Raw genomic sequence first — 14,274 nt, 5'->3', positions numbered from 1 at the left:
CAATCTCCAATGAAACTTTGGCAGCAGCTAGCACTGGGACCTCATCAAGGCTATTCAAGTTCATTCCAACTCCAGGAATGAAGCCTCCACCAAAAAAACAGTGAAAGAACTTGCTATATGGATATTATGTTGTTTAGGAAATGTAGAACTTTGGTTTAGGGGGAGACTCTATCTTAGTTATTTTGGTTATAGTGTTGATGTTATGATTAGGTTCTGATTTGAAGTCTACATAATACTCAATGTTGATTTAGAGATACAGTCAATTTTTTTGGTTTTTGTTTTAGTATCAAGTTGAAAAAACACACATGGTCTTCTGAGTGAAACTTCTGGAGCAGGTCATATTTTGGAGTGAACTTTTTGTAAAATACTCATGCTTTGGTTTGTGAATCACTTAATCACTTTATATGTTGGTTTCAACTATTATGAAACTCTCAGGAATTGGAGTGCAATTCCAAATTTCTCACAGATTTGAATATTTATTTACATTGTTATCTTCATAGACATGTGTTTCACAAACTCATAATAATACAATATGATAATATCTCAATACACTATTTTAAATTCTAATAACTACATGAAATAAAATAAATTAAGTATCACTGTATTAGAGTAAATAATCATAACATCAGTTGTTGTCTTCATACAAGCTATGAATTTCAACAAAAATACATTAAGTAGTTGTCTTCTATTTACATAACTTTGCACACTAAATCAAATTCACATTTTTCTCAATTAACCCACTACAAATTGATGAAATTATAAGTGTAACTGCAATTCCAACTAAAAAAGTGGTTAATGTTCTGCATTTAGTGTTGTCTCCAAATGTTTTTTCAATTTTCTGCTTTGCCATCATTACTTCCAGTGCCTCCAATCTTTCTTCCATCGTCTTCAAACTTTCAACCACACCATTTTGATTGACATAAGCTTTATGTGAATATGACTCAACATATTCATCAAGCCAAGCAAAGTATTTACAATGTAGAGCTGCGGTCTGTAACAAATAACACTCCATGGTAATGGCAAGGAATTTTGAAACAAAACTAAAATTGAAAAATGATTACCTTAAAATAAGAGCAACCAAAAAAAAGTCTGTTCGAATTTTCTACAGTGCTAGATTGAAACAATATTGCATATGTGCCACAATGACATCTGGGTGCTACAAATCTTTTCTTGCCTTGGTTTGCCTTTTCTCCTATACTCCCAGTGGAACCCAGAGTCGGACTCCAGCACAAATTCTCCCCAGCTTCATTGCTTTCCTCCACGGTTCGTGAAGAAGAGTCTCTGACTTTCATAGCCATATTGTTCTTCAGAAGAAAACCCTTTATCTTCACTCTACACACAATGAAGACAACGAAGAATAAAGAAAAAACCCTAAATAACTATGAACACCCAGGAGATAACGCTCATAATGAAACGCAACGTTTCAACAAAGATACAGGGGGCGATTTGTCCCAATTATGAAGGAGAGAAACCCACGTGGATAAGTTACTGACACATCAGCCAGTGACCTGCTCGGATCCGGTTGCAGGGACTGGAACGTACTGAAATCATAATAGATATGGATCGATTTGGGTATTTAGATTTCTTAGGGGGTGGAAAGTCCATCGGGCAAATTGTTAGGGACCGGAAAGGACATTTACTCATTATATATTTGTGCTTGTAGCTTTTAAAAGATTAGGATATTTTTGAAAGCATCTAAGATAGAACTTTTCAAAGTTGGCATGTACTTTTCAAAATTTAAAAGTTTAATATAATCTCATATGTTAACTAATTTTCAAATTTAATACTTACATTTATGTCTATTATAATATTTTTAAATTTTAAAAGTTATTTTACCAATATTGTTTGTATTTATTAAAAGCTATTTTTGATTTTTTAAATCAAAAATAAATGTTACAACTTTTAAAAAGCCATCTTTTAAAAGTTAACTTTTATAAACTACTTTTAAAAAATAAAAACTTTACCAAACTAAGTCTAAGAATACCCCCAGAGATAAAATTTGCATCAAACTTTCTATAATGAAAATGCATTAGTCAATTCCATTCCAATCTCAAATTACAAGTTTCACACTTTTACTCCTATGGAAGGATCATCACTCACTCTACACAAATGATGATGATGATGAGATTATTTGTTTCCGCAACTATAATGTTCTATTTTACATGTGATTGTGAAATTCACATGTCTATTTATCTTGGTTTTGTAGTAAGAAACATCGTTGATTTCGAGTGAGCCTGTATGTATTTTATTGCATAATAGGCCGCCTTCTCCAAAATTAAAAGGGAAAATTTTACAGTAATGATAAAAATGTGTTTTATTCCACGTAATGTTATAATTTTGTAAGTAATCATTCGATTATTAACTAATGAAACGGTCTAACTTTCAACGCCAGCAATTATTATCATCTACGTATGTCTTTGATAAGAACATATTTAAATTAATTTATAGGAAGAGAAATAAGGAGTAGATAAGTTAAATTTTCACTACTTAATTTATAATTGTTGTTGGTTGGCTGTTGGTTAGCTCTTCTAAGCTAGTTTAGCATGTTATAAGCAATAATCTAGGCTTACCTACTGCCAATAAATATTAGGGGCTAGTTAGTTCTAGTTAGTTAGAAAAATATGTTTTGCCGTTAGTTCAGGAGAGAAAACTCTCTCCAGAATTGGTTAGATCCAATAGTGAAGTAAGAGATTGTGATTTACAATTCCTAGTTCATGAATAAAATCTCCTAATTTCTGCTAGATCCTATCAACTGGTATTTGAGCTTGAGGATCTTGGTGCTGAATGATGCAATCGAGATCAAGAAAAAAGGAGACACGATTTGACACAATCGAGTCGCGCATGGAGGAGATGTGTCAATCGATGCAAGAGACACTTTAGCATTTCGATTCCAGAATGGATCGTTCGAAAATCGTGCGCCTAATTGGAACAAGCGTGGTTCACTGGGATCGCACCAGGCTGGTTGGTGGGAAATCGTGGCGCGCCGGAGTAATGGCGGAAGCTGGAATTTTTGATCTTCCACAGTCATGACGTGGTGGTTTGGATTGAATGCGTGGAGCAATTTTTCTTGCTACGCGCAGTGCCAGAGGAGGAATGGCTTACGTTCGCCACCTTTGTGATGGAAGGAAGGACATTCACGTGGTTCAGGTGGTGGGAGGTCTCTCCACACACCGGAATTGCTAATGGACCTCTTCTTGAACGGGCTGAAACTGGAAGTGGGTGAAGAATATAAACTATTTCTATAATAGTCAGTGGATGAGTTGATGGAACTAGCACAAAAGGTAGAAAATCACAACACTACCTTGCAAGGAGTATCAGGACACAATAAACCACCGGCTTCCAACTTCGTTGTTGCCAATTCACCCACTACCAAAGTTGTGCACCCTGCTATAGCATCTAATTCTGTAGCGAATATGGGCATGGAGTCGATGACAAATTCCTTGCGACGGCGAGGATTGAAACATCTTAGCAACGAGGAGTATAGGGTGAAGCGCGCTAGGGGAAATGTTTCATCTATGATGAACCATACTCAGCGGAGCATGTATGAAAGAACAAAGAGTTCAAGCTACTGATCATGGAACCAGAGGCTGAGAAAGGGGAATGGTTAGAGCATGAGGTTGTTCTGGACACAATAAAGCAGCTGGAGCTCAAAATTTCATGCTCCTATCGCCACCATAAGTCGTTCAAGGCATGGGCTGAGGTGAACGGGCATCGAGTGAGAGTGATGGTTGATTGTGGGACCTCAGATAACTTCGTAGCACCGGAAATTGCAGCAGAATTGGGGCTAGCCATAGATACTACACCTAAGTTCCGAGTGAGGGTGGTTGACTGTCGAAATTCAAGGGGACAGGGCAAATGCAAGGGGAGTCATATTAAGCTTCTAAGGGTTGTCTGTAACAGAGAATTTCTACCTTTTTTCCATCGATGAGGCATAGTTTGTTTTGGGGCTAGCATGGTTAGACAAGTTGGGAGTCATTAGAGCAAGTTTTACAAATTCTTGGATCGAGATACTCAAAGTTGGGGAGGCTTTAACTTTGAAAGGCGACCTGAAATTGTGTTACGGTGGACTGAATTTACACTCGGCTTCAGTTGCAAGTGTTCCACAGTTAATACAAACATTGTTGGACAATCATGAGGTAGTCTTTCATCCACTACCGAGGCTACCATCACATCGTTCACATGATCATGCTATTCCCTTAAAGGAAGGGGCTGCTATCCCTAATATTAGGCCTTACTGTTTTCCACATCACCAAAAGGCGGTAATTGAAGAAATGGTTGTGAAGATGCTGGTGTAAAACTCGGTTAATTAATGACTAATTAACTCATAAATTAAAATTAATTCTAGAAAATTAGCAATGCGAATTTTATGGTTTAATATGATAGAGAAATTAAAACGAGAATTTTGACACCAATTTTAAAAAAATCGGCCCAATATTAGGCCCTTGGCCCAACCCAATAGCCAATTAAGTAAAGGGCACAGCCCTTCCTTTCCCATATGAAACAAAAACACGCTGAAAGGGAAGGGGAAAGCAAGAAACCCTTTTTCCAAATTCACTCCAATCTTCAATTGATCATAACTTTTGATTCGGAGTTCCGATTGACGCACCGTTTGTGCCCACGTGACCGCGGCGTCGAGCTCTACAAAACCCACAATTTTGTTCTTAAGGTAAGCCACAATTTTTTTCTTCGAATTTTCAGCCTTTAATTTCAAAAATTTTGGGTAAAAGGTGTTGAGATTTTGAGTTTTTGATGTTATAGGATCCAATTAGCTTGAGAGGAAGGCTTAATCTTACCTCTTTGATCATTGGGTAAGGTAAGATTCTCAACCCTAAGCTAAACACGTGGAATTTTGTGATTTAGTCATTGATTTGGATGTGTAAGTGTATAATATGTGTATTAGGCAATGTATGTGTGTACATTGGAGCTTGATTGATGGTTTTGGAAAGTTTTGGAGTGGGGCAATAAGCTTGAAAAATCTGTTGGTGAAGTTTTGGGACCTTGAAGGTTGAATTTGGAAGTGTTCCGGGTTAAACGGGAATCGGTCAAGGTATGGTTTCGGTTTCCTGTATCTAAAATGTAATGTGGTTGTGAAAACATAGGCTAGTGGCCCTAGGATAGAATTTTGAAATGTTGATGTAGTTTTTGGATGATTTGGATTGAGTTGAATATATGAATAATGGTTGAATGATTATGAGTGGTGCTAATTGTTGGTAAAGCATGTAATGTTGTAAGTGATGTGGCTTGATATGCTTACTTGTTGGTAAGGTTGAGGCTCTTGTTGGTGAGCATGATTTATCATGTGATATGGATATATATATATATATATACACAAGCACATGGTTAGGGACAGCTTGGTTTAGCCGCTTAGGCCAGGATTTTATTCCTGTGGGCCCTCCTATCCACTGATGCTCAAAGCCTTGGATACCTTTTTTATTTTACCCTTACCTTTTGGTTTAAAGGGATTTTGGCTTTTTCCGCTTGCTTTTTCTTTCTTTCTCTCTCTTTTTTTTTCGCATATATATATATATATATATAGTGGTTGGTGAAATTGAATATTTGTTTGGAAATTGAAATATGGAATGTTGATTATGACTTGAAATTATTGAATTAAAATTTTGTTAAAAATGGAAGAATTGGTGGGTTGAGGATTGAATGAGAGGTTGGAAATGCTTGATGTTGAATGGTTGAGTTTTGGTTGGTTTTGAATGAATTTGGAAGTGTATGTTTTGGAAATTGGAAGTTTATGAACTTTGGTAAAAATGAATTTTTGATGAACTTCAACAAATCATATCTTAAGCTATTGTTTTTGGAATTTAATGCTTTTTATACCAAATGAAAGATAATTTCACAAGCTTTACAATGGTTTAAATTTGGTGAAAATCTGAATTTTGTGGAAGGAGATATGATCATTGAAAGTTGGGTCTGAAAATCTGAATTCTGTGAATTCTGCAGAATTTGTGACTTCTGGTTTGTATGCGCACGCACACCCTGTGGATTTTTGAACCTGTGCGCACGCACAGCCTTGTGCGTACGCACACATAGGGATATGGCTGCTGGTGGGAGCGTTGGCACGCCTTGTGCGCGCACACAACCAACGAAGTCTTGCGAGCTGTGCGCATGCACAGCCTTGTGCGCACGCACACGTTGGGAAGCATTTCTGTTGAGGGCGTTCGCACGCCTAGTGCGAGCGAATAGAATTGAAAAATTTTATACCTGTGCGTACACACACATCTTGAAAATTCTTCTGGGGCGCACGCACACGACCCTTCTTTCTTATAAAAACCTTGTTTTCTAGTCTTTCACCTTCCCAACAAGCTCATAACCTTCCGGGGCCCTGTTTCAAGCTTATAAACCCCCATTTTCATCCTTTAAGTCTTAATCAATATAAAATGCCTAGTGATGGAGAAGAGGCTAGGGAAGAGGATAACTTGTGGATGAAGAAAGGGGATATAATGAGGAGTTATGACTAGCGATGATGTTATGAGTTGTTGAGGAGGATGGTAGAATGATGTGTATGATATGAGCCGAATTGCTGTGTGTGATGATGGTTTATGGCTGATTATCAATTATGAATTTAAGCCGGATGGCTGGGATGAATGTTGATTTATGGCTGAGAATAAATGCATATATGCTGAGTTATTGATATTGTGATTGTTGCACTCTACCTATCTGAGATACGAGTTTCCTTGGATAAAAGCAGTGGCTAGCCACCACGTGCTCCAGGTGGAGACTCGATACTCTGCTGATCCTATGTGGTAAGTGTGGCCGGACACTGTGAAAGTTCCGGATGAGCTCGCCCCTGTGAATATACACCAGTGAGGGTGTTAGATGTGAATTATGATTATGTTGTGGATAACTCGAGTTGGGGATGTCCGACAGAGGGACAGTCCAATGGTTAGCTACCAGGACTTGTCGGGTTGACTTTATAATCGACAGATGAGACTCATCAGCCACTAGGATAGGCATACATCATATGCATTATATGTTATTTGTTTGGAATGCCTAATTGACTGCATATTTACTTGCTAATTGTCTAACTGTCGTATCTGCTTCCTACTTGTGCATCATTTTATTTGATATAACTGTGTTCGCATATCAAATTACTGGTGGCGGTTAGAAGGTTCAAAGGATTTGGAAATGGGATATTTAGTTAGACTGAAGATCCTTAGTCAGTCGCCTATTTTCATTTCTCATGGTTTAGTATGTTTATATGCTTTGATTATGAATTGGGAGTTCTAGGATTGCCTTCGGCTTTTCCAGGACATTACATGTTAGATATTTGGACATTGTTACCATGCTAAGAACTTTCGGTTCTCACCCATGCGGATTTTGTGGTTTTCAGATGCAGGACGTGAGGCTCCTCGCTGAGGCATGCTGGAGACTTCTGTTTTAGAGGTTATTTTGGAGAAACAGGTTCTGTAACTTGTCTTTTGGGTTCTTTTGGGTTCTTCTACTTTATATATGTATGTATACTTCTATGCTCGGACTGGTTATCTTCGCAAACCGAGTCTTGAGTCTTGATATCTGTATTTTTGGCATTCTCTTGTATATCTTCTCGCGTTAGCTTATCCTTTATCTGTTTCGTTTACGTTATCGATCGAAGTGTTGCGCTTTTCGATTTAACGGTTTTGATTTACCCCCTTTTTTCTTCAAAGGCTCCTAGTTATAAACATATTTCACACTACTATATATATTAAATCTTATTTTTAGAGGTCGTAATACCTCGCCACCTCTGTTTTATGACTTAAGCATAAGACTCTGTGTGGTAGGGTGTTACAACTGGCTTCGAGAATCACTCGGCCTAGTATAAGTCCGTACGCTAGTCCCATCTTGCTGGTCAAGAAGAAAGATGGAGGTTGGAGGTTTTATGTGGACTACGGCACTCTAAATGGGATCACCATACTGGACAAATTTCCAATTCCAGTCATTGATGATGAGCGTTTGGACGAGTTGGCAGGAGCGGCAATTTTTTCCAATCTTGATATGAAGTCCGAGTATTATCAAATTAGGATGCACGATGAAGACATTCACAAAACTGCCTTCCAGAGGCATGAGGGACACTATGAATTCTTGGTAATGCCCTTTGGCTTAATCAACGCTCCGAGTTCATTTCAAGCATTGATGAATGACATCCTTAAGCCGCTACTTTAGAAGTTCGTGTTAGTCTTCTTTGATGACATATTAATCTATATATAGTCGGGACGTCGAGAGTCATGCCGATCACTTTCAGCAAGTATTTTGCATCCTCACCACCAATTAGCTTGTGTTAAATGCCAAAAAATTTAGTTTTGCGGTGGATACAATGGAGTATTTAGGCCACATAGTCTCGGCTGAAGGAGTGGCTGCAGACCCTAGCAAAATAGCAGCCATGCTTGCTTGGCCAGTCCCTAAGGATGTATGCACCTTACGAGGTTTTTTTGGGCCTCACCGGGTTCTATCAGCGGTTTGTGCAAGGGTATGGCACCATTGCCAAACCATTGACAGATTTAACAAGAAAGAATGCTTTTGAATGGAATGCTAGAGCCATGGCAGCCTTTGAACAACTAAAATCCCCATGGCAGCCCTTGCCACATTGACTATCCCAGAGTTTACGCAGGAGTTTGTCATAGAGACTGATGCCTCAAGCGAAATGAGGGTTGTGTTGTCTCAATAAAGGCACCCGATTGCATTTCTAAGTCAAGCATTGTCGCCAAGAGCACGTCAAAAATCAGCTTACAAGAGGGAATTGATAGTGGTGGTGCTTGCTGTCCAAAAATGGTAGCATTACTTATTAGGAAGTCATTTCACCGTGTTTACGGACCAGCGGAGTTTGAAGTTTCTCACCAAGCAGCGATTGATGGATCTGGCCCACCTCAAGTGGACAACAAAGTTGTTGGGCTTGGACTTCAACATCAAGTATTGTCAAGGTTGGAAAATAAGGCAACGGATGCTTTCTCGCGGAAAATGATAGCCAAGACTGTCTCGGTAGCGCACGTAAATCTTTGGGACAGTATAGAAGCTGAGATAAAAGAAGATCCGGATTTGCAGAAAATGGTAGTTGCCTTGCAGTAGGGGTCTGAGGATTTTCCTGGTTACTCTTTAAGGAAAGGGAGGCTGTTCTATCAAAGGAAGAGTAGTGTTACCAGCAAATTCAGCTTACATACCCTCCTTATTGGCTGAGAATCATGACAACGGGATGGGGGGCCATTCGGGATACTTTCAGACATACAAGAGGTTGGCGCTTGCGGTCTACTAGAAGGGGATGCAGCGATGGGTGAAGGATTATGTGGCCGCTTGCTCCATTTGCCGACAAAGCAAGTACGCCGCACTTAAGCCAGCGGGACTGCTGCACTACCCCATTTCAGGCCGTTTATAGGGTGTCTCCCCCAATTTTGTTCCAAGGAGAGATATACTCATCGCAGGTTGAGGAAGTGGTTGCACTGACAGTGACCAGGGATGCGGTTCTAGCTGAGTTAAAGCATCATTTGGTGCAAGCTCAGTAGAGAATAAAGCAAACGGCAGATAAGAAGCGAAGGGAAGTGGAAATCGGGATAGGAGACTAGGTGCACCTCAAGCTACAACCTTACCAAATGTGTTTCTTGGCTCCGAGAATGAATGAGAAACTAAGCCCTGGCTTTTATGGGACTTTCAAAGTGCTTGAGAGGGTGGGCCTAGTGACATATCGATTGGCGCTGCCAGACAGGTGCAAGCTCCATTGGTCTTCCACATAAGCAAGTTGAAAAAAGCTGTCACGGCGTCACAGCAACCGCAGGTTTTACCACATCGATGGCAGTGGATGGCGAATTAATGGTGCAACCCCAGGGTATTTTGGCATCTAGGTCAGTGGGGGATGGCTCTTTAGAGTACTTGGTTTGTTGGCAAGGTCTTCAATCATGCAATGATAGCTGGGAGGAGGCTACCACGCTACGACACTCTTTTCCTAAGCTCCCCCTTGAAAACAAACCTCAAGGTGGTTGTCGAGGGGGAATAATGATAGGAACATGTTTGGATTGGTTTATAGGCAGACAGGTAAGGAGTAGATAAGCTGAATTTTCATTATTAATTCATAATTGTCGCTGATTGGCTGCTGGTTAGCTCTTTTAAGCTAGTTTAGCAAGTTAGGAGCAATGGTCTAGGATTAATTGCTGCCAATAAATACTAAGGGCTAGTTAGTTAGAAAAAAACTGTTTTGCTGTTAGTTCAGGAGAGAGAACTCTCTCCAAAGTTGGTAAGATGTTAGTTCAGGAGAGAGAACTCTCTCCAGAGTTGGTTAGATCCAACAGTGTACTTTAATAAGGAATTGTGATTTACAATCCCTAGTTTATGAATAAAATCCCCTAATTTCTGCTAGATCTTATCAGCCTTCTTCGAAAAGCGTCAAAACTCATGGACAGCATAAGCAGTAAGGTGTAGCCATGATAGAACCATGGTTGGAATTCAGAATATAAGGAGCCAGGTACACTAATCCATTTCTCATACATAACATGGGTGATATAGTACTACATTACATGAATAGTGTCATTTTAGAAGTTGTTACAAATTATAGTACACACAAATAAGTGAATTCTACCACATAATAATAATAATACTTGTAACAAGTACACAAGAATTATTAGACAGCTTAACTGATGTGAAATTCTCCACTTGCATGAACCTCCTTGACCCTCTTGTCATACTCATCTTCTTCCTCTTCCTCTTCCTCCACCTCTTCTTCCACTTCCTCTTCTTCTTCGCCTTCCCACCCAAAACCTTTGACAGGCCTAGATACCGGAGGAGGGTCCCTTGCCTCTCCCACGATTTTCATGATCTCATCTATGCTTTGAACGGAAAAGCTTGGGTTGCCTCTTTGGTAGTAGGCAGCTTGAGCTGATTCAGTTAGCTCCCTTGGTAAGTTCTTTAAAAACCATGGGTGGCTCTTGATTTCCTTGAGAGAAATTCTCTGCAAACAACAAAAGCAACATGGCCTTGCAGTTAGCTTGATATAACCAACATCAGTATATTTTGTGACATGATATATATTATATAGTCTGCTTAAATTGAAATAATAGGAAAAATACAAACTGTTACTTAAACATTGGCAACATACCCTCAATGGGTTAGCGACAAATATGCGTGAAAGAAGGTGTCTGCAATCTTGAGAGATGTGAACATAATCCGGGATTTTGTACTGAACAGCCATTATACGCTGCAGAAGATGGCAGCCAATGCAGATTAGCAGAATGGTATAAAAACATCAGAAACAATGTGAAAATCAGTAATAGAACCCTTACCTGAATTGTTTTCCTAAAATTCCTAGGGTCATCCTGATCCTCAAAGGGATATGCTCCAACTAGCATGACATAAAGAGTCACTCCACATGACCAGACATCAGCCAACTATTCCAAATTTAGAAGAGAAGATCATTAACAAAACCATTAGTATATAATGGTTCACAGGTGAACAAATCCTTTGAGCACCAGATAATTAGACGTATATGTAAAAGACTAAAAATCTTCTTCCTTGAATCATGTTCAGAGGCAAAAAGCTCCAAAAAGCTATGATCCTGATATGCAGCATGTTAAGGGGTAATTTATTCTCAATCGTAAAGAATGAACATATAAATCAATGAGATGAAAGGATCTATACAGAACCAGTTCTATGTAGATCACGTGTATTACCTTCCCATCATACTCCCTCCTAGAAAGAACCTCTGGTGCGATATAAGCTGGAGTTCCAACAGTTGATTTGGGTCTTGAATGAAGCAATGATGACTACACCACAAAATATGTATATATATAAAAAAAGAACAACTTAGAGCTATAATGCTAAGCTAACATTATAAGAATCACTAAACTCAATGGTACTAGTTCTAGTACCTTGGAATAACCAAAGTCACAAATTTTCAGGCGAGGTGCAGGGCTTCCATCTAAAAGAGTATTTTCTAGCTTCAAATCCCTGTGGCATATTTGCTGCAGAAGACAGTAAAAGCTCAAGTTCTCTCTGTGTAAATATGAATACCGAAAGTCCCATAATTTTATAAAGACTTGGGCATGATTATTACCATGGCATGACAGTAATGGACACCGGAAATCAGTTGCTGAAAGAAATATCTAGCCTGAAGAATCAAAGGAGTGAAAAGAAAATGAGATGCGTTACAACAATAATGGCACTGAAGGGAAAATCCTCATAGTACGGAAATGTTAACAACCTCATCTTCACTAAACCTTCCAGCGTTGCATATTCTCTCAAAGAGCTCTCCTCCGGCTGCATACTCCATCACTATTGCTAAATGAGTGGGGGTCAAAACTACCTGAAACATTAAAATCCCATTGAAATAGAAGCACATAATTAATTAGAGAGTACTCAACATAAAGTGATCCAGCAGTCAAACAAAGCAAATTCCTTGCCTCCTTGAAGCGAATTATGTTGGGATGCCGAAGGGATCTGTGATTGATAATCTCTCTTGCCACATTCTCATCAATCTGGAATTATAGATAAAATAAAACACTAGGATCAAAGATGTCAAAATAACAGCCCTTAAATCACATTTATAAAAGCAGACACAGAAAAACATCAGAGAAGGAATATGGGACCCTTTTCTTCTCCTTTTATAACTCTATCATGTGATGATCTTTGAGTTTTCAGTTATAGTCACAAACAAATATCTCGGAGAAGGATGTAAGGAACTGCTTCACCGGTAAAAGCTAGAGTTTATAATTGACATTTTGATCCCCTCTTATATTTCTTCTTTTTTCAAAAAGCCACATGCAACAAAATTGTGGAAGAGAATATGTTAACACCTTTCTGATTTTAATTTTTCCACAAATCAAACTTCCACCTCACTTAATCATCTTAAGTCAATTATGAGTTACATGACAAGACCTCCACTCAATATCCTAAATGCAAAACGAGAAAAATGATAAATCTGAAGACCTCCACTCACTAACAGAAGAATTTTTTTATATATAAAAAAATAATAACCGAAAAGGGAAAAAGGAAAAAAAGAAACCTTGTGGCCACGCTCTATGTATTTCATGGCAACGAGCTCCTTGGTCTCCTTGTTTCTCATGAGCCTAGCCACCCCAAAATTCCCAGCTCCCAAATCCTTCACGGCCTCGTACTTTTCCATGATCTCCTGAACTTGACACAGAGACACAACTAGCTTTTGCTATGGAAGGAAGTGGTGTTCAAATTCGGCAACTCAAATGGGTCATGCAAGTCCCTTTTATGAACCACAGCACAACTTTATACTCTGATCAAAAGGGGAATGTAAAGGAGCTTGCTTTCACTGAAAAACTGGCTCGCTCTTCGTCTATATGTATATAATACAAGGATATCATATAATAATAATAAATAGCAACAAAGAGAGAGAGAGAGAGAGAAAGAGAGAGAGAGGGAGAGTGAAGATTTAATTATGAATTGATTGTAGAGTGGGAGAGGAGTGAGGAAGGGGAGAGTGCACGTGGGACTGTGAGAGAGAAGACATTATAAAAATGAAAATTTTTTATGGCAATAATATTCATATTCACATCACATCATATCATATGGCAAGGGGATGGGGAAGACCCAATCAAATTTAATCAATGACATTACATTAAGAGCATTAAGAATAAGATGATGAGGAACGGGTTTAAATCTTCTTGGTTCTTGTGTGTGTATGTTTTTTTCTCTAATGCATTTTTACAATCACCTTGCGGGCACTGTGTAGGAACTGAAAAATAGTTAGTTAGTATCCCTGTCCCATTGATTTGAATGGCATTGGATCTCTAACAACGCCGTCGCTGTAGGGGAACACCTTTCTCTTCATTCTCAATCTTAATTGCAGATTTTCAAAGTAATCTCTTTTCAAACAAATGATTAAAATTGGAATTCATTTTCTTTTCAAAGCAAAAACAAAATAGATGTAATAATAATATGAGAAAGTATAGGAAACCAATGAAATATTTGTACAATGTATACAATGGAAGTTTAGGGTTGTTCGATTCAATATTAGAGATATAACCATTAATGTTACCTTTTTTCATCAACTAAAACTTTTGGAATGAGAGATATCATGATATAATATTAGAGTTCTAGATCCAAAAGTTCAAGGGATTGATTTTTGGTGGCCCTCAATAGTACAAGACTATAAGTATTAACACAATGAAAAAGTGGGCTGAATGAATTTTTTTAAATAAAATTTTTCACTTCACTTGTATAAGGGTTTAAATTATGGAAATAATAGTTTTACTCTCAAATTAATAATGATATTCTCTCTTAATTATATTTAATTTTTTCCTTTATTATTAACACTCCTATAAGAATTTTTTTTAATTT

General features: G+C 38.4%; 1 protein-coding gene across 1 annotated transcript; it reads right to left on the bottom strand.

Annotated features, from left to right (window-relative positions):
• LOC107630897 (serine/threonine-protein kinase SRK2A) lies at window positions 10,412-13,432 on the bottom strand. The gene is made up of 9 exons (XM_016334179.2): window positions 12,968-13,432; window positions 12,366-12,440; window positions 12,167-12,268; window positions 12,020-12,073; window positions 11,835-11,927; window positions 11,637-11,729; window positions 11,250-11,354; window positions 11,066-11,164; window positions 10,412-10,918 (listed from the first exon to the last, which is right to left on the bottom strand). Exons 1-9 carry the CDS (start codon window positions 13,085-13,087, stop codon window positions 10,601-10,603), a joined length of 1,059 nt encoding a protein of 352 aa, XP_016189665.1. The 5' UTR covers window positions 13,088-13,432; the 3' UTR covers window positions 10,412-10,600.

Source organism: Arachis ipaensis, chromosome B03 (genome assembly GCF_000816755.2).
Source record: "Arachis ipaensis cultivar K30076 chromosome B03, Araip1.1, whole genome shotgun sequence".
NCBI lineage: Eukaryota > Viridiplantae > Streptophyta > Magnoliopsida > Fabales > Fabaceae > Arachis > Arachis ipaensis.
The sequence above is the reverse complement of the archived record's forward strand: the minus strand, read 5'-3'. Positions and strand labels throughout refer to the sequence as shown.